Below are 27,523 nucleotides of genomic sequence, written 5' to 3'. Positions count from 1 at the left end.
CTTAAGATTATCTAATAACGGCATTTTCAATCATTTATTGTTCTGCTACTATTTATTCTTTGTTTTATCATAGACCTTCCCAACTCTGGGCTGAGGCCCCACTGTGTTAATGTCTTGACAAGTTCTTAAACCACTAACACACCAAAGAGTTTAAGGCTTTTGTTTCAGTTGAGATTAAACTGACAAAAAAGAAACAAGGTGCACAAAGGTAAAGCCATTCAACCCAAGGACAAACAGAAATCGGGGCCTTCCAGAACTGAAAATAAAGTCTCTCATCTTCCAGTTCAATGTCATCATCACACACACATTTCAGTCATGTTTCCTGTTGACCTACCAGCCATTTTCTTCATCATTCCCCTTTATAAGTACCCATTTCAGATGTGAAGGATACCTATATTATCTTTAATCATAACTGAAACTGTTCTGGACTTGGGGGGGAAAAGGGAGTTGTTGTTGGGGGGGGGGGGGGGGGGTTGGCAAATTTATTTATTTACTAATTCTTGTAGGCTCTTCCTACACTGACATCATTTTGAAGCTGTTCTTCACACAGTTATACCTGCAGTCCCTCCTCAGAATTTCTGCCCTTGCCCTGGATTCAAGCTACATGTGCCGTTTTGAAACCTCAACTTAAACGCAAAGTCTATGAACTTCTCAGGCTGCTGACTTCACAAGTAAGTTTCCTTAGTTTCTCAAAATTTTGTTCTTCACATTTAAAACTGATTTAAGTTAATCCTTCTTTTTAGAGGCTAGAGAGATGATCAATTCCTGATCACTTGTCTCAGAGGTGTATCTATTAACAGCTTTTCTACCAGTCCCTCACATCATCAAAACTGAGTTTAAAAATTACACTAGACATTACTGACTCCATGATTCCACAGTGAGCAGCTCTGGCTATACAAGAAGAGCCGAGAGGTCTGGTCTCAGCCTTCCTCTGGAACATGCCTGAGCCCTTTCCAGCCTGTGCAGTGCAGCTTCTCCTCCATAAACAACAAGATACAAGGACAACAGACCTCATCCAAACACCAAATCACGAGCCGCTCTTGGATCCCACGGAACAGATCAAGCGTCAAATTATGCAATACCCAAGACCTGTTAGGCAGTTAACCTGTACCTGGAAATTTAACCATCTTAACATCAATGGGTTTGTTTTCTAAGCCATGTTTCAGATGCCATACTACATTTAGAAGTCAAGCTACCTTAAAATACACACTGTGATACTGCATTACCGTCTCTATCTTAAATGTCACTCAAAATATTAAACTAGGTAAAAACAGGCAGTGGAAAACATATCTGAATGTAACTGGACTTCACCATTTCTTCATCTTTATAACAAGTCAGAAAACAGCATGTGGCTGAATAAGGCAGAAAACAGCAAATTACTGAATTACCTTGTCAACAGGACTTGGTAATGGAGCATGGATAACACTAAAAAAAAAAATTAAAAAGTGAACAAAGTGCAGAATAGAAGTTCAAAAAAATCTACAAGATCCCTAGTACTGTGCATTTAATCAAGATGCTTTGTATTTTTAAGTTTATTCTCCAGATAAAAATGAAGAGTTAATATAAAAACTTGCAAAACCAGTTAATACTATGAGCCATGTTTTCAAAGTTACAGAACTATTTTCGAATTATAAATCTAGGGTCTATTCTAAAAACTCTCTTTACTAACTTTTATTTCAGTAGTTACATAATATTGATTTTTTTTAAAACTGATTTATTAAGATTTAAACCAATTTACATGCACAAAACAATAGATATGAAAAGACAGCGGATATACTACTCTCATTTACAAATTCAACAAACTGAGTAAAATAATATTTGGTAACTTAAAGAATTTTGTATGCTTTCACTAGAGCAAATTTTCATCAGAATTAAAATTTTAACACCATACATCTCTATTATTTCGTATTAGAACATGCAATTACATGGAAAATTTCCCATAGTAATTTATTTTGACTTATCTTACCAGAAGCAAAGACACCCTAAAGCTTCATGCAAATATTTCTGGGTACTAATGATAAAAGAATATTTAAATAAACGATCAAAAACATGCAATTGCTGAGGACGAAAGATGATTAAAATTATGTCATTTGTAACTGGCATTCAGTTACTGTGAACAAAATGTTTATATTTCTTGTTTCTACTGCTCTCTGAAATTTTCTCCAAAATGTGCACATATACACAGAAAACCCTCTCAATGTTTATCTGAGCTTCCAAACATTACTCCATCCAACATATTTTACGATTTTTTTTTCCTCATGCCAGGCAAAGCTTTCTTTCACCGTGACACCAAATAACTGCACCACGAGGACACATTACCGTATTACTTAGCTGAAGAACATGAAGTGTTATGTGTACACGCGTACACACAGACACACCACTAACCTCACTTTTGTGGAGTCTATGTGCACTTAAGGGAGCAAAAATAACAATCCCAAATAAAAAAAGAGGGAAGGAGAATGCTCATTTGCTTTCTTTTGTCCTATATTCTTCTGTTTACAATACCCATTCCAGTACACTAAACCACAGCCAGTTAGAAAAGCCCAACTTGATAAGAACCTTTTTATTCTTTTACAGAACTTTTTTATTCTTTCATAGTTGTCTTAATTTCTAAAAGCAACAAGCAAATGAGATTTCTTTTTCATAATGCCTGCAAAAGAACCACGCTCTCAGTTATTTTCTTTGCATGATCACAGGAAAAGAAACTGTTCCTATGCTGATTTGAAACATAATATCCATCAAATCCTCATTATACAGTAGTTTAATTTTGCCACACATGAATAGATACTTATTCTTACTCTGATCGCAATCGAGCTTCCATTCCATCTGGAAGAAACAGTTTGATTGTGGAGACTATACATCCATGGGTAACTGAAAGGAAAGAAACACTAAGTCATCATGATTCGTTACTATTTAATTATAAGTTCAGTGGTTAATTTTATAGTAACCAAGCGAACTGTCTTAAGAAGCTCTGAGGCAGGCAAACTAGAGGAGGCATGAAGGCCTTGAAGCAGCAGTGCCTGGGTCTGCCTTCCCGGGCCCCCTCTGGAGACAGGGAACGCTATCCTCAAAGCTGGAGGGGTCACGCCGCGCGCTGAGCCCTGGCTGGGCAGCAGTTCCAGTTCCAGTTCCTCCACAGGCAGCAATACCTGCAAGACGTCTTTCTGCAGCAAGTTAAAAAAAGTCAGCTGCATATTTTGATCATAAAACGAGGAAAAAGGAATGCATCTTACCTGCGCGAGGTAACGGGAATGCAGAAGTATAAACAAAATAATGAGCTACCTTTTTGACAAGATTCCTATGAGCATATCCCGGGACTGAAAAGGCACGCATCCTATTTGTGTCGCCAGACACTCACTCCAACATCTGGAACTTGCCAAGCGATTGTTATTTACGAACACAAGGATCAAAAAGGGAAGGCAGAGGAAGAGCGCAGGAACCGCTGAGAAGCGGTACACCCCCTTGAAGGCTATGAGCAGCACCGCTCAGGCACTACATCTCTGGTTTGGTATGCTTGCAGTGCACGCCTAATGCACAGCCCTAGACAAGCGGCCTCTCGTTTCAGGAGGAGAAAGCTTGCTTCTCCAGGACTAAATTCAAGATTCTTTGAACTCAAGGAAGATCCTAAGGAATAAGAGGAGCAAATGCAATATCCGATTCTTACATCAAGATTGACCTCTCTTCACAATTTTTCCCAAAAATGTTAGGCTACCATTTCCAATGACATCACAAACAGTCAAGTTACATCTGTTTTGTTTTTTTTTTTTCCTTGTATGATTCTATGATTTGGGAAGTAAAAATTCTTTCCAGTTACATGAATAGACACACAGACAGACGTTGTTCCCAAAAATACTACCGCAAGCTAGGTACAAGTATATGGTCATCTATCATCTACCACTATACCTAAAGCACCCACCAACATACAGGGACAAATAGCTGCTCTACTTTCATGGTTATTAATATCAGCAACACAGTTAATCTGGCTTTGAAAAAAAAAAAAAAAAAAAAAAAGGGCAATGGGTGTTTTAGGACAGCGGCAGTACTCCAGGGAAACGAGACAGGTCTTTGAGGAATCTACCTCAATAGAATCTAAAAATACAGGAGAAATGATCCAACTAAACAGAGATGTTCTTAACCTTTACTCAGCGCTAGAAGCTAATGCTTTGGAGAAGCATCCTCTTGGCTACAGCACCTTGTTTTTTCAAGCTGACCTGGTAAAGTACTAAATTTACATGCCAGGGAAAAACAGCCAGGACCTCATTCTCAAAACTGATTAATCCATGGGTATCGGGGTCTTTTTTGGCTTTAGACTTCGGTCCCCAGAATTCACAAATCTGTTCTTGCAAAAAACATAAAAAATACATTAGCAAAATTAGCTGTAGCATCTAGTACTCACACAGCTCTCATAAGGAACAATCTTTCCTTTAAGGCAAAAAGAGGAAATTAGTGATTTCAAGAAGAAAGTATTAGGGTACCTGAAATTAAAGACCAACAGACAGCTTTACCTTTGGGTCATACACCAGGTGGGTCTGCTGTGAGATTATACAATTCTGAAGTGTTTCCATCAACACTCAGACTGAAAAAAAAAACAACAAAAAAATCTCCTAAAAGCTGCAGGAGCTTTATTTGTGTAAAAAATTAGGAGATAAAGGGGATTTAGAAGAGGGTCTCAAATAGACAGTGACTGTGAAAAGGTACCAAGCACTTTGATAGGTTTATAAAATAAAAATGATAAAAACAAACAAAAGAACACCCTGCACACCTGTCCTTTAGCTATCGGTTCATTATAATTGAAATAATAATGAGAAAGCCTAAGGGAAAGGTAAAGCAACATCTAAAACATTATTATAGTGATGACTGGACAGGATAGTGGTAATTGTTTAAATTCAAGCCTCTATTATTCCTTTTGGGGAGTAAAGAAACAAAAAGGCAGTAAAGCAACGCCTGTTTGCCAGGCGGGACTGGCTCAGCGGCCCCGCTGCCCGCTCGCACTCCACGGCCGGCCACGGAGCGAGTGGAAAAACCCTACTCCTGCTCCATCTGCCCCGCGAAACTCCGGTCGCAAACTTGCTGCGTCATTCTGACACACCTAACCGCCGCACGCTTCGCCGCCCAGCTCCAGAAAGCCACCGCGAGCTGCCCTGAGCCCTGACGAGGGGTTTATGCTGCAAAGGAGCATAGAAACGGGAATAAAGACGTAATTTTTGTTTGTCTCAAAATTTTTGCTTCATAGAGACAATTTGCAAATGCTGCTCTCATATTTGTTTTCACCTGTTGATGTGATAACATCAGCTGTGGCAATAATTAAAATAGCACTAAGAAACTGCCTGTCTCCTTCCCCTTTGAGAGCTCTATGTATTTGACAAGCAGCACGCACCAGGTTTCCTCCTCTGCGCAGGCTTTTTCAAACACCACATGAGAGAAAAGATGCATTAAGGAGTCCAAACTTGACTAGAAAAAAGTGCATAAACTGTATTTGAACTGAATCAGCTGGTATTATTTGACCCTACTTGAAAGCCTGCTGCTCCTTTCCACGTGGGGAAGTCACCCCCAGTTAACCTGTGGAATGCTCTGGCACTGACTGGGAAATTTAGGAAGTGCTAAAAGAATACAAACCACGCTAACACAGAGAAAAGGACGGGAAGATGATTAATAGGTAAGTACTGTGTTAAGGAGAGGGAAACGAGCAGGACCGCGTGCTTGCTAGTAATATAACGTGGACAAATAAGGGAGCGGGAGGGTTGGCAACATTCCTCTCGGGCCCGCTAATGACTTCAGCTCAGCAGCAGAAAGCAGAGGAATCGGTGCTGATATAAGATATCACATACTGAGCATGCCACTATTTTAATGAACCAAATCACGACCGTATTTGCAAGGAAATGACTTACTGCAACACAGCCTGAACAATAAAATAAAATGTATTCTAGCAATATTTACACAAATCAGAATTTCCATAGGCAAGTAAACTCTGCCTATCCTGTCATTACCTTACAATTACACACAGCAAAATGCTGAAATGTCTTGTGCAAGTAAGGCGTTATGTAAATACCAGAATGCAAAATGGTTTTAAAGGGAATCCCTAATTTAAAAACTACTTTCATGTCTGTTTCATTACTGGATTAGGTTAACAGTAACATCTAAGACTACCAAAACAAACTGGTGAAAAAAACGTGTTTATGTGCATTCCAGTTGCATTCATGGGTAAACACTTCAACTGTGATGCAGCTGTTTCATGTCCCAGCACGATGATACAATCTTCATTCACTGCTCGGGAGAGCATGAGGAGGGAGAAAAGCCAACCTTGCAAGCTCTTCTTCATTAGCTCGCTCAACACGTTCACGGGGAACACGAGTACGCTGCCTATGCCAAAGCTAGGGAAGAGGACAAGGAAGGCCGCACAACCCGATCACTCATTACACAAACGCTAGGTCGCTGGCATCGTGTTTTGCAGAACTAACATAAAGCCAGTGGGAAGAACTACTACTGGCAAGAATTCCTGGCAAGAGTTTGCTTATGATGAACTTTTCACAAACTTTTACATAAACTCATGGCAAATAATTGCTGATAAAAACAAGCGAACTCCAATTTTTCTTCCAACTAAATCTTAAAATAAAAATTGTTTTAGGTCTAAACACACATGAAGAAATTCAGCCTCTTTTAGCCAGGACAGCATCTCATCAAATTAATAGTTCCAGGTTCATTAGATGCAATGTAGTAATTTGATTTATTCCAGGTACACTGCTAGTATTCATAAATATCTGCAATCACTTCACATGAAATAACGTTTTAAGTAACTCCCAGACAATTCCAACTGGGCATCCAGGAGTTAATCTTCACAACACCATTTTTGAGAAAAGTGAAACAATGTAGTGTGACCTTCACCCCCATCCATCACTCAAAAATACTATAGCTCCAGAAGCTCTCCAAGACAAAATACTTAACCACCTCCAATGCTTAACAATGTTTTCTTTAAAGATGCATTCATTGACCTTCCTCTGATGCTTCAGACTTCGAGAACTATAACTCTGCCTGGCTGAAGACAGATAGGATTTGTGAGTAACAGATGGAGCAGGCTTCATATTTTTGTTTTGTTCACTTAATGCGTTTTAAAAATTCTACTGTTGTACTATGGGTTGGTTTGTTGGGTTTTAGGAGGTTTGGTTTGGGGTGGTGGTATTGGTGTTCGTTTGGGTTTTGGTTTTGGTGTTTGGTTTTTTGGTTTTTTTTTTTTTTTTTTTTTTTAAAAGAACTTTACCAGCAGCATTTAAATTTAATATTACCCTTTGATTTCATTCTTTCCTAATACACCCCTCTTTAAGGATAAGCTCTATGAAGGTCTTGTTCAGAAAAGTAGTAAAGTGGAAGAGCAGTGATGGCAGCTCTGCCATTTTATTGCTAAATCTGTGTGTTACTGGATTAGGATTCTTCAGAACATGGGCAGAACTTCAACGCTTACAGAAAGTAACAGACCCATTAGGTAACTTTAAAAAGTCTTGACAATATTGATTACAATCTAATAATTCACATACAGACCAGTTTTCAGAAAGAGTAAGAAATGACTCCTGAAACACTGTACATAAATGCAAAAGAGAAGAGACAGAGGCTGCATTTTTATTGATTAACACAGACATATAGCTATTACCATAATACAAGATCTCTTGAGCGTGCATACGGGGAAGAGGACACCAAGAAAACCAAACCGAACAAGAAATCCCATCACTTCATTTTTCAGCTAGCAACGTTTTTCTATCCTCATTTTAAACTACCTGCAGGAACCAAAATCAGTAGCAGCCACAGAAAGAAAAAGTAGGTATCTTGACAAGAATTAAATTAGCCCGTTTCAAACTTATTCCGAGTACTTTATCAAGAAATGCAGTTTCACACTTCTGTCACCTTAGCTGAAACTTTAGGGTTCATAGCCTTGACAGAAAGTAAAATAAAAAAATAAAAAAGTAAAGAAGTAAAAAACCCCACACAGCACTATGCACACATGCCCGTGCTGCTCCTTTTGAAATTGTTGTAAGTCAATGTAAGTGAAGCAATAGCTAAACATGCGGCCCCAGTTGAGCCTCCGCTTCTGGATCTGCATTTCCACTACCCACACTAGCACCCATACAGCCACAGAAGAGTGTGGGCCGTGGAGGCAACCCAGGTAAAACCTAGTTGGCAGGGTGGTGGGTGGGTGGGTGGATATAGTTAGTGCTTTCAGCAGATCAGTTTCTTGATCCGGTTTACCATGTGGCCACAGCACTCACCGCCAGCACAAAGGAGAGAAGAGGTAACAAAAGAAAAAAAAAAAAAACAACCAAACTCACCTTATTTTCTTAGAACAGGAATACCATTTTACAGATCGGATTGTAATAAGATGTTCTAAATAAATATACTTGGAAAAACAAAAAATGATCCATACCCTTACCTTTCCGCGTGTTCTCTGTCACATCTACACCAAACTGGATGATGTCACCTGACATAATTTCACATGGTGGGCTTTCCTCAGATCCTCTGCTCAGTCTCTGACTATTAATAAAGGTACCATTACTACTTTTAGTGTCTTGAAGATAGAACTGTAAAAACAAACAAACAAAAAAAATAGTAAAGCACCTGGAAAAAAACAAAACAAGTATGATGAAACATAAGCTCCAGTAAAATTTTATTTGCTATAAAATATAGCTTGATATCTTGATGTAGAAGAGGACCAATGTATGAAACTCAAAAACACCTTCCTCAGGAAGCAACATCTTCATATTATTGAGAAATATTTGTATTTGATTTGTAGTTGTTTAACACACGATTGAATTTTCGCATATAGACTATGGAAGTAATTGCTACAAACTGTACTTAACCTACTGCCTGCATGGAAAGGATCAGACATTGTTAGCAACACCACCTTTTGACACAGACGTGTAAGAATTTCTATTTATGTTGGTCAACACACAAGAAGTCTAACTGCTCACACATTTAAGGCACCAGTGTTCCACGACAGAAACACGCTGCAGGGAAGTGCACTGAGGGCACACGGAAAAGCTGTGGCAGAAGACAGAATTCAGAAATTGTAATATAAGACCACGGGGAAACTAAGGAAAAAAAAATTAGTATGTTTTTACCTCTCAGCGATACTAGTTCACAGCATTAAGTTAATCTCAAGATTGCTGCATCATCAAGTACCTTTGTAAATATCCATTTGTAGAGTTAATTAAATTTTAATAGCAACTTACTGAATCTGAAACTGCTGATGACACAAGACTTCTAGTCAAAACTGCTGCATCTGAGACCAGGTTACAAGTGAGTCACCTGGCAGAAGACCAGAGTCACTGGCTGAGACCTGATCGGCAGAGGGCATGAAAGAGGGGACGGGAATGTCAGTAACCGGGCAGGTGTAACTACCCAAATGAGTCACTTTCGGGAGGTCAAGCTGACAGCAGTTATTACAGGAACCTGATGGGATGGTAGAAATCCCTGCCTTCCTGCACTCATAAGGAACCTCATCAAGTCCCAAAGCAAGCATCAATCTGGGGGAGAGATGTTGCCTTCAGAGAAATGAATGTATTCCCATGTTTTTCCTATAAAAGCAACTGATAATTTTTTTTCAGGGTTCCATGCAAACTTTTCCATGCTTTTATTTGCCTTTATCATCACACTCCTCAAAAAAAGTGATATATAGCTCAATAGTGTCGAGGGAAAAGGTGGGTTTAAAAAGGAGTGAGAAACCAGCACTAGGGCTCTTCCAGATTTCATATTGGGAAATGATACCAAGCACGTGTATCTTACACGCTCGTCCTGAGCGGCACAGAGCAGTGCCCCTAACCCGAGAGCCTAAGTGCCGCTGCGTCCCGAAGATGGGCCTCAATACAGTAATCGAGGAGAATGCCAGCACAGGAAAGGTCAGCTAGGTGCACGTAATGACAGAATGAAAAGCAGCACATGAAAGATTTTTTTTCCAACAGATATGCCTTTGATCTTGAATTCAAGAAAAAGAAAATAATAATCAAATAGTCATATGTTCATAAAGATGAAGGGTAAACACAGATTATGGATAGATCACGCAATTATGGCTGCATTCACTGCATTAACAATCAGACCCACCCTACTCTAAATAATACTCTATATATTATGAAATACTACATATTACTGTATAATAATATATAATATAGCTTTTATAACAGCTATAAGTCTAAAAGCCAATCAAATTAATTAGCTTGTTAATTTACTAAACTCAGAGTACTGAACCCTCTCATAGTTCAGTGCAGAGAAAACTATTTTGTGCTTCCTGCTTGTTTTCAGTTTGTTTTCAGTCGGCATCCTGCTCCATTTGAAAATCCTTCTCATGAAAAAGTGAGTCACAAGCAAGGAGAAACAAACATGCTCGTGCTTATTTGGTTTTCCCCACCCTTTTCTTTCCTATGCATTATATCTGCCTTTTGTCCCTCCAACTTTTTGATTAATCACTGCGCCTTGTCGAAACACTTCTGCAGAATCCGCAGATGGGGCACAGACGAGAGCACAGGGAAAGCAAGTGCGACACAGCATCAGCAACACAAAACATACAAAATACCAGTAGAGTCTCAAAATTCAAACTGAAAAAAAAAATCTGTGAACAAATGGCCACAGAAAATACACATTAAATTTAATATTATTAAATTGATGTCCATTTAACTGTATGCTACTGAATTTCATTATGTAAATTTTAGAAAAGTGATGCTCTTGAAGTCCTTACAAACAGGATTAAAATACTCTCCTCTTCCTGCTTCTAGTAAAGAAATAAGTAAAACCAGCAACATGTTAATAAGCTGATGTCTAAGTAGAAATGCACTGACTTCAACACCTGGCAAAAAGGATTCAGTCATCTCGTCTTTAACGTAGCCACCAGTCAGCAACCCACAGCACCAGTCCCTTTCATGTACCAGAGTCACCTGTTATTGCCATACCAGTTTTCACTAGTTCCAATTATCTTAAAGGTCTATCCCTTCATCACTTTTGTATCATTATTAAAAGTTATTTATAGAAAACAAAATCAAGTACAAGCCCCGAGACAAACACGTGTATACGATAACTAGGATTTATGGCAGCATACTGGTATTTCATATACTACTAATTATGCAGTATCCTTGGTGGGTTCTCCAGTTCCCAAAACAACGCCTTTTACGCAGCAGCTACGGAATACGGTGCCTTCTGTGAAACCAGCACCATTTGTTCTCCCTGCCTTCCAGCCCAAACCAACAAACTTCAGCAGCAGTGTCAGCGTGAGGAGAACCAGAAGTCTGTCCCTTCCCCGGTGCTCCCTGCCGAGTTGCACCACCACCTCTTTAGTCCAACTGGCTCAAGCATTTGTTTAGTCACTGCAAACCAGTTTTGAGAGCTGATGCAAGTTATATGAGGAGGTGCTTAAGCAGGTACTGCCAGAAAAAAGGGCAGCATATACTGACCTAATTACACTTGCTTTTATAATTCACACTTTCCTTCAGATCAAACTAAAGCCCCAGCCCTTTTGTCCCTCACGTTAACAACTAGTCCAATTTAGAGCAGAGAGGATAGCTCATGAACATTCAAAACACCTCAGCTTTTGAGGACTGTTAAAGTATCACATCCTTAATTCAGATCACAACTATATATATATATGTATGGTTTGAGTGGTAGTTTTCCCTCTTTAAAATGCAAGGTAACATAGAACTATTTGAGAAACTTACTCTCCAGCATCGTAGCACCTTCTCAGACAGAAAAAGAAATCCCAGCCCACATTTCCTCCTTAGTAATTTATGTTCCCATGATAGTTTGCATTCTTTCTTGTTTATACCCCAGTTAACTGCAGACATCCTACCACGCTGCTTCCACAAAATGTATGGAGACTTTAAAATAAAGTCAAACTTGAGGTTCATCAGTACGCTCAACCTTCTCCAGTACGGTCCATCTTCTTTAGAAACTGCATTCAGGAAGTTTCGAAAAATTACAGATTTTTGTTTCCATGTTTTACAAGGAATTATGTATTAATTTCACAAATTTAGTATTTATCATATTTCAAGTTAAGACTCAGTTTTGCAAACCCAACAAAAGAACCTCCTCTGCCTTGACCTGTGGGGTATAAAATCTCATTCCATTTAAGTTCCATTGCTTTCTAGGTCAGTGACTCAGAAGAGTACCGCAACTTGCTAAATCACAGTCTACATTTTACTTCCATGCAGTTAGATAGCATTACAATTTTTCCCTCTGTAACAAATTCCTAATACTTCCCGATTAATGAAATAGAAAAATTCTTCCACAGACATCCCAGATTATAATGCATTAAACTTACGCACACACAATATATGTATCCTAGCTGATATTATAAAGTTACAAAATCGCTATGCTCCAGAAGGACAAATTTAACTTTACCTATGAAAAGCAGGTAGACTGTTTTCTTCAAAGAAATAAAAACAACCACCACCAAATATTCTGCTTAATGATTACTACTCTAACATTTCCAAGAGGTGGGCTGAAGATAACTCCTTACTTCGCCCGACAAGTGAGAAAGTGATGAAGTGCTTTGTTTCCCAAGCCATATGCAGTTCTGGTACAGGACGAGACATTTCTGACGGGTCTCAGAGGAGACAAAGGATGGGCTCAGAGATGCACAGAAAATCTTGAAAAGCAAGCAGCACACTTTTTCAGTGATTTAATTACCTGGATTTAATTACAGTACAACACAAGGGTAGAACAAACAACTGATGAGCTGTTGTTTTAATATCTTACTCCAAGACTTGCTTTTAGCACTGCTTTTTTTCATCTTCATCTTGACGATATACAGCATCTCTCAATATATGGCATTATTCCACTAAGGATCGAACTAGAAATTTAACATGGAGTTCTAGAATTAGCCTAAAATGTAGCCAAGTGCGTCACTGAAAATGAACTTTTAACTAACTTGCTAGTTTAACATTTTAGCTTCCTCAGAACAAAATTAAAATCTCAAAGTAACAGCAGTGCATAATAATCACACACTCAAAAGCCAAAGATAACAGAGATCTTTCTGTTGCATAACTGTTCATTACAAGGTAAAGAGGGAGAATAAGTGCTCCACATACAGGAAAACAGGAGGAAAAAAAAAAAAAAATAATCACTGTTTAAAGAGCAAGTCCTCTGTTAATGAGTTCTTGACTGTTTAAATAGTGTTTTTTCAAAAACCCTTATGGCCTAACTACCCCAAGTACACTACAATGAACAAAAGAACCTCAAGTCTCTCCTAGGGTAGAGCTGTACCAGTACTGCACTAAGGCAGTAAATCAAGACTGGCGATCGAGACAGACTCACGTAACATTTGCTATCACTATGTATAGCCGTCCTTTTCCATTTTAAGAGCACATTACTGCTACTCCATCGAACCCAGCTTGAAACTGCAGTTCAGGACCATTACGCTGAGCATTACAGTGAGGAGAACTACTGGAGAACTGAGACAGTTTGTCTGCAGAGATGTGAGATTCATTCCATGAAAACGAACAAATTCTACATCTAAAAATGCAGATATAGACCACAGCATATATTTAAACATATTTCAGCCTTATTCCATAGCTGAATTAGTAATTAAGTAAATAATAAGCACCAAAATACAGGCCGTTGGCTCTTTTACAGAAAGTCAATCATTAATATATTTTATTCATTCAATATATTTTCACTGCCTAGACAACCAATGTAGAGAGCGAATCCCAATTTCAGGGCCTCCTAGTTTACCATTCTTTTCCTCATCTCCTATTTTCTGTGTGAAAGAAGTATACGCAACTCCCACGTGCTTCAGAGCCCTGTTACACAGACTTTGAGGCATTAGTTTAAACCAGACAAATTTAATTTGTCAAATTCTGAACTATAGCCACTAAGGAGATGACAACTTCATTTTTGCCATGTTTACTACCACAAAGGGTCAGCAAGGCTGTCAGCTAGAGCAGTTAAGCCATAAAATGCTGCAGTTAAGGCAACAGATTCTTCCCCTACTCATGCTACAAACGAAATGATCAACCGTTAGACAATTAACGCTGACATTACAAATGCATCCCCCGAGTACTGAAGCTAATACTCAAATGCAGCAAATAAATGGGGATCTAAAAATTGGAATACTTGCCCGAGAGTAATACTTCAGGCCAAAATTGGACCGAGTAGTACAACTGTGTGTGTTTACTTGTTTCATGCTGCGTATTCTACTAAGAGACAACGTATACTGGCTTTGCACAATCTGAAAGAGATTTTAATCTCTGTGCACAATCTGCAGAAAGATTTTGAAACAATACACACTGGGGTCAGACCAATATGGCCAACATTTATCACACTGCAGCCAGAAAGCTTTTTCTCCCATACAATTAAAAGATCATTTTATCTTCCTTGAAGTGTTAGCACTGAGTACTTTCTTATTTTGGGAGCAGCACTTCTGCCAGAGTACACTGTGCAAACCACACTGAATTCCAGGTCGCTCCTTTGGCCGTAAGATAGAAAAGTTCAACTGCTAAATGATCTCCAGATCCAATTGATTGAGTTCCTCATTCTGGTCTGCTTAGGCATATCCTAAATTCCTTTCCTCTCACTCGCCTAACTCCACCCGCCTACCACGGAACTAGAAGTATTTGTCTCCATCAGCAAGCATAATTCACAGGGTGGGGTACATCAAGCAAAATTGCTTTTCTATTTAGTCTTATGTTTCTTAAACACATGGATCTAATAGCTCTTTGCTTGCTGAACACCAGCTCTTTCAACTTAGAAACAAAACTAGGGCACTAACTTTTGAGTTCTTAGCAGATCTCCTTTCTAAAAGGATTCCAGCTACCTGGGGCCGGCAGAGGCTGTGAAGCTGCACGTGACCAGCTGTGAAGGGATTTTCCAGTCAGACTGAACAAACTGCAGGAGAGGCAGACAGCTATTCAGGGACCGAAGTATTGAAGGTCCCCAGAAAAGCACAACTTGCTAGTAGTTTTCAGAAACTTCTTTGGAAAATACACTTAACCGCTCTTTCTATGCGGTAAATAAGAAAAAAGGAAAAAGTGAACCTTCGTTGACATAGTACTGGACAAAAAATATTCACCCTAAACTTTCAACTGAAAACGTAAGCCTAACCTAAACCCAGCTACTCCGATGAAAAAGGTTAAAACCCTCAGCTACCCCCAGGAATTCAGCGCTTCCCTTCCAAACCTGCCAGCAGCTCCAAGGGGCGGGAGGGAGCGGAGAGCAGGCAATGTGCACTTCTGCTGACCACGCTGTTCCCTGCCTGTTTACACCTTGAAGTTTTGTTGACTGTACTGCCAGGACAACCCTGCTGTTGCTCATACCTGTTGTCAAGCAAAATAAACTGTGGCAGTAAAAGCAGTTTTGCGCCAGCATCACCGAGTCTGGGGATAAACAGAGTGCAGCCTTTTCTGGACGTATCTGAAGTGCTGTGAAGTATTAATCCCTCTGCTGCTTGCTGTGTCCTGATGGTCCAAGTGCTTTGAAGTTCACTACAGGCCCTGTCATTCAGCTTCGCTCTTCTCCGAGCTAACTCGGCAGGCTTTGCGTGAGGAGGACACAGGGGCTATGGGGGGGACGGGAAGACGGGTTGGGTTTGTGGGGAGGAGGAGGAGCCGCCTCAGGTAGGGGGGCAATGGCAAACACCAAGGGGCACCAAGCTTAAACTGGGCACAAAACATATGTTTGCCTACAACCTTGAGTTGCTCTAGTGTGTTCCTCGGTAGCAAAATGTCACCTTTCTCAACAGAACAGAGCAAATATATCCAGGTGTGTTGTACCTGCAAACATTTCAGCACAGACCTTGCTTTTGACATACTACATCGCAATGCTTATTTTCACTGGTGACTTCTACAGACACACACCTATCAGAATTTTAAATAACGGCACATTGAAAATATTCACAAAAAACGAAAAAACATGACAGCATGTTTGCAGGGTTAACTGCCATCTCCTACCTGTTGTGCCCATTAGGCAAAAGCATTTACTTTCTAAACCACTATTCAAACCCTACATCTGCTAGTAGTTGCAACTGAACTTACTGGTCTGAGGGTGAAAAGCTCAGGACTCAAGGTAACTCTTAGTGAATAGCTCTATACTAGTCTTCAATATTTGCAGTTATTCACATACTCTACATCAGGAAAACTCAGAAACAGGATGTCAGATATTGACTTTTAAAGGATTTTAAAATTTGTATTAGGAAGTGGGCATTATTAACAGAAAGGCTACTAAAGCCTCAGCAATACTGTTTAACGATTCAGTTTTGTTATAAGCTATGCAGAGCTTAAAAGCATTTTATTTAAATGGTTTGGGCTATTATCAAACAAAATTCTCAAGCTGCACTGTTGCATTTTTCAAAGTAATTCATATTAAAGAGATTGGCAGATGGCTACAAGTTTAAGTTTAGGATCTCAAACTATATCACAATCCAAGTTCTCTAGTTTATAACAAAAGCAAAAACCCATGGTCACAATTTAAAGCTTGTGGATACACATAAAAGAACGAGAATTAAGATCTCTACGGCTTATCTCCATTTGCTGTAATTATACATTGGTGTCCTCAACTTCAAACCATGGTCCCACACATCTTTCACAATCACTATACCATTCAAGGCTGAGGTCTTCAACGCACATGTGGTAATGGACACAAGAAAGGAGGCAGCCGAACCCACCACCATCCCAGTCATCTCCTCCTCACCCATCACAGAAAGCAGCAAAGCTGGCTCGATGGCAGGGGCAGCTGAACAACTCACCATGGTTTCACAATTCCTACCATTTTCAGTTTGCTTAATTTGGTTGGTACACAACAACGGCCTGGGCTAAAAATGAGCACACTTTAGAAGCCGGTTCCTAAGCCATAGACTCAAAGCTCCCGCAGCAGCAGCAGCATTCAAGAGGAACACAGCGGAGAGCAGCCTGTATTTACAATGTCAACCGTCTGAATTCTGTCAACTGCTGTATGTCAGAACCTTAAGACCTTAAAGTACATTTCACAGCCATAATCTGGAGTTCTCTCTATTAGGAGATAGCTGTCTGAAGCTGGAGTAAATTAAGAAAACCATGATGACCTGCATCATCTTTGCTTTCGTAACATATAAGTAAACAAACTGCACCACAATTCCTGGAACCCCCAACATCCCAATGATCGGTACAGAACTGTACAAACATCACTAACCCACTTTCGGATTTCTTTTATTTACTTTAGCTCTAAAAGGAACTATCAACACTCCAAACACCTAGAAGAAAAAACCTTCTGGAAAAAATGCAGTAGTATTACGGTGACAGTAATTTATATGGAAAAAATACTTTCATATGAGATGTTCATCATAGAATTCCAACATTAAGGTAACAGCTTATACTGAAAGCAGTGCTTTTACTCTATGACTGCGCTCTCACCCAAACTTTGCACAAAAGTTGCCCAAGTCCTGTCGTTTCATTCTCTCTCTCTTTTTTTTTTTTTTTTTTTTTTTTTTAAAAAACAAAAAGAACCTGGAACCAACGAACACGAATAGAAACGTTATCAGAAAGGATGGTTCCCCTCGCTAACCTATTTGCCCTCGCCCTCCTCTGCAGAACTGGTGGCATTCAAGTAGCCTCACAAACTATTTTCTAGAAACAACGATTTGTAACCAAACTTGACAGCTGTGAAGTCATCTCCTCCCAATAAGCACATTCTGTAATTGCAAAATGCAGTAAAATGCCCAGTCACAGAAGAACAAGTCCTGACCACCCTCTGTTATTCTGTAACGCCTCACTCCTCAAAATTCTGCATAAGTACATTCATGTAGAAGATTCATGCTAAAGGACGTGACCTGAAGCAATCCTAGGCACGGTACGTTCATTCCTCTTACTGAATAAACTTTTGTATGGTAAACAAAGTGTGGAATAAAGTAGTTTAAAAAGGCAAAAGTTACTCATGAGTGCTGATCCATCCGTAGATTATTCAAATAACCCTGAAATGCATTCACAGTAAAAAGGAGCAGGATGACAAGATACTCCCCAAAACCTCAAAATAAAATGTTTTACCACAAAATGTGACAACACCATCCAAAAATAGATCTCTCTCCACATCAATGTCACTAGTTTCGATGCAAAAGGCTATTTTTAAAAAGAGAAGATCTAGAGGAAGAGTTCTAATTTACAAGTAATTTGGTAGCTGACTGACTTGCTACAGTAAGACATCTGTCACCATAGCTACCAATTACTGCTCTAGAGAATACCTCTTTTACTTAACTTTTGTCCTCACAGTTCACAAGAATTCCTGAAAATCAGCCTGCTACAAATGCTGGATGGTTTCAGGACAACTAGAAAATTTTTTTATTTATTCTCCTCACAGCTGAATCAAAGTCTGTCCCTTCACATATGCCATGCTTTAAAACTTCCTTTTGTAAAGAAATCACAGAATAGGTTAAGGACATTAACAGCCTCAGAAAAGGAGATGCAACTCCATTCTGAATAGAGACAAAGCAGAAAAGTTCCCTACAAAAAAATTCCCCAACTCAGTACTAATTACACAGAATTTTCTTGAGGAAAACTAAAAATTATTTGAATTTTCAGCCTAGAATGAAAATTCTCAAGTAGAATTTTCATTCTATGCGAAATTCTCATCCTGAAAATGCTGAGAGATTTTTAAGGTATACTGCTGCTTTAAGTGCTAAGCTAAAATATATTAACAATAAAGTGCAATCAAGGGAAAGATTCCTGAGAAATGACTACTCACACACGGTCCCAAGATTCTCAAATTGATTCATTAGAATACAAAAGCAATACAATGAAGAGATTTATTTTCTTTTACTGCTGTCATAGATGACAATATCTTCCACAACATACAGAGACTTTGAAAAAAATTTCCTGCTCCATATTAAAAACAAAACCAATAAAAACTAGATTAAAAAACAGGTTTCTAGAAGGATATTGTACTCGTTGCAAACAAGTTGTTCTGCTATATTTCATTAAGGAAGCTCAGTCTCGTTACACAAGACATTTATACAGCTATGTATCATGTAGCGCTGTGATACCAGTGATTACTTTGTATAATTTACATCAACTTCTATCACCACATCAAACATTTACCCTGGGGAAAACATACGGACAAGGTGACTTTCTGAGGTTTCTCCTAATGTTACTGTGTTCTCTCTATTAATCAATTACAGAAATATACTGCAACTTAATACAGCTTTAAAATAAAGAAAAGAAACAAAACACCTTAACAGGCCATTACCCAGAAATCCAGGCTTCTTCAGGATAATCACTTAATAACTTAAGTGTAAAATATTGCTGAAAGACTCACCAATCCTGATGCCATTACATGAATACTTCCCTCTAAAACTAGACTGAAAGCTAAATACTATCGTTTACTGTAATAAATTTAATGAGAGCTTGGCAACATGACATATTCAAACTTTGCAGTAATGAAAGTAAACATTATCTTGAAGTGTACAAAGTCCCAAAGACTGCATTTGTAGGATGTATGTATCCAGATAAAAAAAATAAAGAAGTGAGCTTTGCAAAGAGCAGGTTGCCATATATAACTCTAATTTCTCTTCAAATGTATGTTCCTAAAGGTTGGCAATTTATCATTGCAATTTACTCTTACCTTCAAGTGGCAAAAGCACCTGTACTAAAATTCTGCACTAGCAAAAAAATGCTAAGACTAATCAGAGAACTAAAATTTTTGTTCTTAAATTCACTATCAAGAAGTGGTTAAACTTGACAGTTACGTTCTTTGACCAACTTTATAAAGTGCAAGATCAAAATGAACTGTGGCCTTGTCTCCGATTACAGCAATGAAAAGTACGACAAAAAGGGAGATTTGTCATGCTTGCACATAGCTTTGCTTTGCCCTAATTTAAGATCAGAAGCAAGGCAAAATTTAAAGACCAGGAGAGATTTATAAGATACTAACCTTATTAAAACCTTGCATAAATAAAAAATAATACCAAAGATTTACAACACCTACTAAAATAAACACTACATTGTTTTAGCGGGAACACATGGGAGAATAGGCAGAATTGACAGAAAAAGCAGAAGACAAATTAAAAACCAATGTTTTAAAAAAAGGAAATCTTGACATACTATCAGGATCTGGCACAGTAAATACTTAGAACAAGAAATCCAACACTAACATCATCCATTGTTTCTGCTGCCTCAAAAATCTTGAATTAACGAGATAACTAAGTGATTAGCAATAAATCAACTGAAATTGACATTTTCCTTAAGAATTTTGCACTACTAAACTTCTATCAGCAAACAGTTACATTTTTCATTTGCAAGCAAATGGGAGAAAAACCACAACAGAAGCCAAAGTTACCAGATACTCCACCAGGTGAAGAGCCAAAGAAGGAGACCTACTGACAGGAGAAGAAGTAGTAGGAGGCAGCTCGATAGTTTAGCAGGGAACTCCAGCTCTCAGCCACAATCCCAGACATTTCAAGGCAGGTGCAGCACTGCAAAAGCTGCTTGACACTCTTGCTACACGCTGCTAAGTTTCTCCAATTAGTTAATCATTACATCAAAGCTCCTCTGTTCCTCACAAAGAAGAATCTCTTCTCACGTGTTCACTTTTTATAAGTATAGAGAATAAAGGGAGAAGTTGTTAAAACTATTTCAGCCTTTCCTCATTTCTGCTCCTTCCACATAAGGTACCGTGTTTACCTGCCATCGTTCATTCCGTACTGCTGCTGGTTTATGACAGAGAAAACTCCCAGTGATCACACATTCAGACAAAGAAATAAACCACATCAGATTTCACCAACACCTCCAAATGCAATATTTGGTATCATCACAATAACACTACATAAAAACTCTAAAAATATCCTGAAAAACTTATGAAGAAGTTGTCTCCCTTCCTTTCAGCGAGGGACATATTCCATCTGAAAGGACTTTTCTAATGCCACTACAGTATTTTTTTTTTAAGCAAACATCTGCAGTAGGCCTAGGTAATTCATCTCTCCTTTGCACAAAGCAAAGATTTCGTGCTTTCTGACATGTCCTGCTCCTGAGCTGTTTATTAGCAGATGACAGGTGTCACAAGGAAAATAACATCCAGCACATTTCTAAACTACAGTTAAAATAACCATACTGAGGATAAGCTTAATGTTATGGGGATGTAAGTTCAATGCAGCAATAAGGATGCAGTCCTAACTCAAAAGAACTGCTTAAGTACAAACGGCACTGCACTAGTTTTAATCATGTCAAGCTAGATATTTCTGTACCAGGTCCAAACCACAAATACTACCAAAATACAGTGCAGTGAGAGTTCACTGCACGCTTCCTCATACTGAAAAAAAGGCTCACAGAGCGGTATGCTCCTCCCTGGTTTTCTGAAGACCTCTCTGCATCACATAAGGACCAAACCTTTTTATAAAAAAAAAATAAATACTAAATTTAATTTATTTTCATGCTGTGTTTTGAACTTCGGCATTCCATACAGAGAGCAAATGCAATTAACTGGAAACCAAACACCGTCAGAAAAGGGTGCGGCTCCATCCAAAGACGGAAAATTCATTTTCCGGCACAGAGGAGAAATTTGACAATTGGGAGTTTAATATTTGTGCTCAAGGCACTGCCAAGCCATACCTCCAACAAAGTGAGAGCGAAAATAGTCCGGGAGGAGACTGCATTTATCTGCAACTCATTCTTGGGTCAAGACTTTCAAAGCAAGCAGTAACTGGATGCTGGTATTCATGACCAAAGGCAGATTATTCTGGTGTTCCTTTGAGAGCAACACTTTTACAATAAAAAAAGATGAATTTTTTTTTAAGCTTAAGGTAAGAAATACCTATAGCATGCATCCACATACTGCGATGGGCCTGCCAGCAATCTGAGAGATTGTATGAGCTGATTTTTGGTAAGTGATCTTAGAGAATATTGGTCAGCCATTTCTTCAGCTGGGTCCTGCTGGCTTCAGAACAAGGGGCAGGTGCTGCAGCCTTCTCACCGGCTCGGAACATCAGAACAACCCCAGCAGACACAGAGGAATGGGCAGAGCGCAGATAAGATGTTCAAGGATATGGCAATTACAGTTTCAAACACAGTGAGTCATGATCCACACCGGTCTTAGTCGAGGGCAAAAATCACATACATGGTACCTTGGGTTTACAGATTAAAAGGTTTGCTAACGTGGCAGAACTTGCCAAGGTAATTATTCCAGTACAGCTTTCCACACAGAGAGAAGTATTTTGATGCCTTTTTTTCTAGCTATTTTCCATCATCTCCACAAAGTCATCGGGGACATTACACTGATAACACTGTGTCCATGAATTTTATTCTTCAGACAAGCTAAAAAACCAAACCTGAATGCCCTTTAAAGTAACTCTGTCAATAAAGAAGTACTTCGAACGCATGACAAGTGCCCATGACCAATCTGCCAGTGGGCACGAGGAGCAGCGGCAAGGGAATTGCCAAGTACTGCTGGCAATCTCACACCCTCTCAGCCGCAAAGCCTGAGAAAGTAGTCATCCACACCTCTCAGAAATACATTACCAAGTCTTGCAATTTTTTGGACTAAATGTGCCATATTTCCCTCTAAAACATGGAAAATATTTTTCAAAGTACAAAAAGAACCTCTTTCTAGCACCAGTGGTTCTAGATTGTCAGTCTAAGAAGAAATATTCTCTGTGATACATCTTATAAAGGGAAATTGATGGTTTAATTCTTTAAACAGCCATCAAGTCATTTTCCAAACGGCAGATCCTTCCAGGTATGAAAACCAGAGACACCTCCAACCATCTATATACAGATTTCAAGTCACACTGTCCAATTGACAAAACATAATATAACATTTTTCTTACCAAGATGATATGCATTTTTAATGGCTACAAACATACAGTGAAATTTTCCACAGTTCACCTCCTAAAAGCAGCAACGTAAAGTTGCTGATACTATGTACACTGAATCACTTAGGTCATTCTTTGTACTTCAGTATTATCATCAGAAAAGTTAGTTCCATCCGCCCCCCCCCCTTTTTTTTTTTAAACAAAGCAGTTAGGATAAGCTTGATAGGTTTTTTATTCCAAATTGATCTAATTAAAAAAAAAAAAAAAGAAAAAAAAAAAGGAGGGGGGATGAGAGCGGGAGAGATGACGTAAGTACAGATAATTTCAATCCTGAAAAGCATATGCAAAATTATGAAAAGATGACTAGTCCCAGTGATTACCAAGCTTTTCCGTTCAGCTACCAATTCAAGGAACTTGTCCTGCTGACCGTAGAAAACTGGTAAATTGTTTGCCCATGAATGAAGGGTCAAGTGATTTTTCTCATTAATTCATTCATTAATTTCTCATTAATTCATCTCATTAAAGATGTGATGCTTTGAACTAGGAAAAAAAAAGTGGGGGGGCAGTTGCAGAGAAAACATGAAGCAAAAAAATAATTCTGCCTAGCAAGAATCACAAGAGAGCAAATTAATGTAGGTGGCCTGAAGGACTTGAATACTTTTTTTAAACATCCACTCCCCTGAAAGTTGAATCCAAAGCCTCATCAAAAGGTTACAAGTGCCACTATGTTCTTCCCATGCGGTAGCCGAAGGCACGCACCCAAACACTGCAACCAGCACACCAATAAGGCACTAACGATAATCTCATAAGATTAGAAAAAAAATTATACAATAAATGCATCAAGATTTTTTTTTTGTTTCCATCATAATAATTATAGGTGGTATTCCCTGCTATCAATTATACAATAGCATATTATCTTTTCTCTGTACAAGCCTGGGGTTATTCAGTTGTCGTGGCAGTAACATGCCGTTCCACAGACCAGTGAACACATTGCTACTGTAAAAAACGCAACACACCTAATCATTTGCAAGCAAGAACCATTGAATCCCTTCCCTAAGCATGAAAATGCCTTTTCTTTTTACTATTTAAACCTGAGTTGCAACCACTAGAGGGCAACATAATTATACACACTCTCGCCCAGATTTGGCCAAGCAAACCAATTCAATAAAAGAAGTACGTATCAGAAACTAAAGTTAAAGACTGTTTATATTATGAGGGTGGCTTTTTTTTTTTTTAATACTGAAATTTCCATTAGTTGTAGCACATATACTGTGGGTTGTCTAAATTATTAATCCCATCTTTACAGTCTAGAGCCTCAAACACAAGCTATTTTTCAGCTACAACATCCACATTAACAATTCTCCTACTTCTCAGATTTTAAAATTAGGTTTCTCAACTTCGATGTTCCTGCTACTGAAATTATGCAAGTTATTGAAATTCTACCCAGAATAAGCAAGCATGTGTAAAAATCAGAATGCCGTCAAAGCCTTTTCACATTAAATATAGAAATTGAACTTCCTAATCAATGGTAAAAAATATCTAGCTAGAAATTGGCCATATGCTGCAAAAGAACTGGAGTTAACATGCAGATTTTTTCCATGCCTAATCAGCAGTTCAAAAACATTGCTGTTCTGGGAACAGTTAGGCTTTTTCTTTACAAAGGTAGCACTTTCTTAAAATGCATTCTTGACATGTAACGTATTAAGTTCTGCTACAATTCATTATCTAGGCTCTTAGAAGAACAAAAGAGAAAGTCCAGAAACTAAAACAAACCAGGAGAATGAGTCAGTTACTAAAAGAACAAGAACAAAAACAACTGGCAGAAGGATAGGCACTGGTAACTCAAAGCAAAAACATTTAAAGAACTATTTCAAAATCTACAGTCCCAACAGAGCATGGAAGAAAGCTCAGCAAGTTTGGCTTCTCCACTCATTAAAAGCGATAATGACATTTAATAAGAGTGGCAACGCACTGGTAGCGCGCATCAAATCAGTCGCATCTACGCTGGCCCATCTACTCTATGAAAAAAACAAAATCTGTACTGTGTATCACCAAAACAGATGAACCCTCAAATTAAGTTCACGTAAAATTCAAACTGCACTCCCAGTACAAACACAGCCTGCCCACAAAAAACATGTTTGCTGGTAAGTACTAAGCTTTGACACACCAAGAGGTTTGCCACCCAAGCTTAAATTTCATATGGCTGTAGACAAGACTATACTTTGATTAAAGAAAAAATCAGCAAGACTTTTACGCTACCTATAATTAGACTAGTATTAGTATGAAGTTTTAATAAACTTTAATTAGGATTAGATGCTATCCATAGTTTGTTTCAAAGGAAAATAGGTTGGGCCACTGGGAATCGGCAGCATTAAGAGCAACATGGTTAAATACAAATTCAAGAGAAATATATGTGTGTCCCCATTGCTTCTTTCTTCTAAACTTTTTTGGAAAGTAGTTTCCTTCTGCAGCCAAGCAGTATACTGAGGTCCTATGCAAATACCAGGCATATCGCCTGCCTATACCATGCAAATGCCTGCATAGAGATGATGCAGGTTGGCAGAATGTTTCTTTGGATTATTACAGCTTTGCATTATTTCAACCCTGTCATTAAAAAAACCCACAACAAAATTTGTGACACTTTTGCTAGAATAATTTTGAAGTGTTTACCACTGAAAACAGGGAAAAATGCTTCAAAGTCTGCCCAGCCAGTCTTAAAACAATTAAGATGTTATTGTTATAATAAAAACAGAATACAAAATGTATATATAGATCAGTAACAGCTCTCCTGATTGCTAATACACAGATCCATGAGAATATCCACTGAAGCTACACCATCTAGCAGATACAGGTAACAAGTAAAGGGTAAGACCCTCTCACATGAAAGCACCTTTTCACACTGCTCCTGTTAGTAGGCAGGAATCAGTCTGTCTACCGTGGAGCTCAAGAGAAGGAAGCGAGTCTGTCTCCTACTTGATCTTAGAATTACCTCCTTCCTCTGCTGCCACCTGACAGCTCCTAGGGGCTGAAGGAGCAGCTGTATGTTAGGTATTCTTAAATGAGAGAGACTGCAGCAGTTCCTAGAAAGTAACGTACGGACAACCTCAGTCTTTACATATCTCTTGGCTTTACTGGATAGCACATTCCTCGACAGCACGCAGCATCTCCCATCTAAGTTTTCAGGGAAGCGCCAGGAGTCAGCTCTCTGCTTTCTTCTCTATGTATTTCAACTACTTTTCATCCTAACAAGTTCCTTCTTTTGCAGCAGGCCTATGCTGTGGACCGTAAGTGCACGCAGCTGTTCTGCTCTCCCAAACAGCTGCTTTCGGCGTTGCACCACAGCACATCTCCAGCCTCCTCCCTGTTTATATGCTCTGGTTTCTTTTGGAAAAGAAAAAAATCTGGACGTGTGGAGGAACTGAGCGTAGACTAGTCCCCTCCCATCACACAACCGCAACGTGTGCAAAGCACACAAGCGACCAGAAGCACACCACAGAACACCCTGTACTATCGTTTCAACCTTCAACAGAAGGTACCTTAAAATCAAAGGGATGCTGCATTTCTGGACATAAACACAAATACATAATTTAATTCTTAATAAGTTCTCATGGGACAAACAAACTGTATTTTTACTATATTTGTTTATTCCATGGCTTGCTTTTCTGTCTCTTAAAATTAGGTGCATGTCAGATAAAATAAACATGTTCTGTTAACCAAGGTCCCTCATTTACCTTGTTAAATTGCATTTTTCACACTTAATTCAAAGCTGGACAACTCCAGCAGCTTATCTACCTACTGACTGCACAAACCAGATGGCCTGACAACTTCCAGATTCAGCAGCTGAATGTCTCTAGACGTCCAACACCATCCACTCAGCCAGCGCCAACGAGAACCAATTCAAAACATGACACACAGCGTTCGCCTTCTCTGTTTCTCAACAGTTTTATAACCTCAGTGTTTCTTAATAGGCGCATCAGGAACGTTAATGTTTTCTTCACTTCCCTTTGAAAGGTTTAGCCTGAAAATTTAAATACCAGAAACAGTAAACTAGTAAACAAAAATGTGTAAACCACATCAATAATTCAGAGTAACAAAGCAGAGGAGAAAAAAATGCAAGAAAACTCACACAGATATTATTTAGAAAGAAAAATGGTAGGCATTTCAAACCAACCGAACTTAACCCTTTATTCCTAACTATTCTACCAATCCCTAAATTATTTTGTATAAAATAATTTACAAACATAAATTGTTATGATTTTAGAGAGTCCCTCTGGATTTTAGCAGTCATTCATACGTACAATAACCAATGTGCAGATTATTAATCCAGTTTTCACTTATTACTTTAAGAGAAGACTATGATCATTTATGCAAAGCGAGTCACTCAACAGTCATGTTCTATGATAAGTTACAATAGAAGTATTCGCACACTGGGCCTTGTGATAGAATGCAACACATCTACTTCTTTGCCAACTAGACAGTAATCGTTATAAAACTTCACTCAGGAAAAACCATCACCTTTTATTCTTTCATTCCCTTCTTTCTAAAGGTTTACCAACTGTGCGTGATGTACAAACATTTTGCTCTGCAACCCAGAAAGAAGTGTGCCCGCGGTGAGCCAGTCAGCTGGAACCTCAATACCATTTAAACTGCAACAGATTACTAGCTTAGCTTCTCTCAGATTTCTGTGCAGCCATAATTTCAACTGAAAAGTCGATCTGTATTAGAAGAATTCAGTCCCTAAACTATTCCAAGAAAAAAAACAGAAATAAAATTTAAAAAAAACAAAACACACAC

General features: G+C 38.7%; 1 protein-coding gene and 1 long non-coding RNA gene across 52 annotated transcripts in view; one reads left to right on the top strand and one right to left on the bottom strand.

Annotated features, from left to right (window-relative positions):
- The window catches only part of SLMAP (sarcolemma associated protein), an 87,429-nt gene that overhangs the window by 42,355 nt on the left and 17,551 nt on the right, over window positions 1-27,523 (bottom strand). For 24 of the 46 annotated variants that reach the window (XM_087742923.1, XM_087742921.1, XM_087742927.1 and 21 more), the window contains exons 3-5: window positions 8,411-8,564; window positions 2,799-2,871; window positions 1,389-1,425 (exon numbers count right to left, since the gene is read on the bottom strand). In XM_087742923.1, the coding sequence (XP_087599049.1) occupies window positions 1,389-1,425; window positions 2,799-2,871; window positions 8,411-8,564 (264 nt within the window). Of the gene's footprint in view, window positions 1-1,388; window positions 1,426-2,798; window positions 2,872-4,505; window positions 4,527-8,410; window positions 8,565-27,523 lie in introns of those variants that run through there. The other 22 variants (XM_087742924.1, XM_087742926.1, XM_087742934.1 and 19 more) reach the window with 2 other exon arrangements.
- LOC148050051 (uncharacterized) lies at window positions 4,600-26,711 on the top strand. Of its 6 annotated transcripts, none has more exons than XR_015701195.1 (4): window positions 4,600-7,052; window positions 14,752-17,297; window positions 17,439-17,784; window positions 25,995-26,711. It is a non-coding gene; the product is annotated as an uncharacterized LOC148050051 (long non-coding RNA). The 6 variants fall into 6 exon arrangements; XR_015701198.1 differs by lacking the exon at window positions 25,995-26,711 and having other exon boundaries at window positions 4,600-5,656; window positions 6,976-7,052; window positions 14,768-17,297; window positions 17,439-18,299; XR_015701197.1 differs by lacking the exon at window positions 25,995-26,711 and having other exon boundaries at window positions 4,600-5,656; window positions 6,976-7,052; window positions 17,439-18,299.

The sequence above is a fragment of the Nipponia nippon genome, unplaced genomic scaffold (genome assembly GCF_047370975.1).
Source record: "Nipponia nippon isolate SJK-2023a ecotype South Korea unplaced genomic scaffold, ASM4737097v1 scaffold_9, whole genome shotgun sequence".
Taxonomy (NCBI): domain Eukaryota; kingdom Metazoa; phylum Chordata; class Aves; order Pelecaniformes; family Threskiornithidae; genus Nipponia; species Nipponia nippon.
This window is presented reverse-complemented; position numbering and strand designations above follow the sequence as displayed.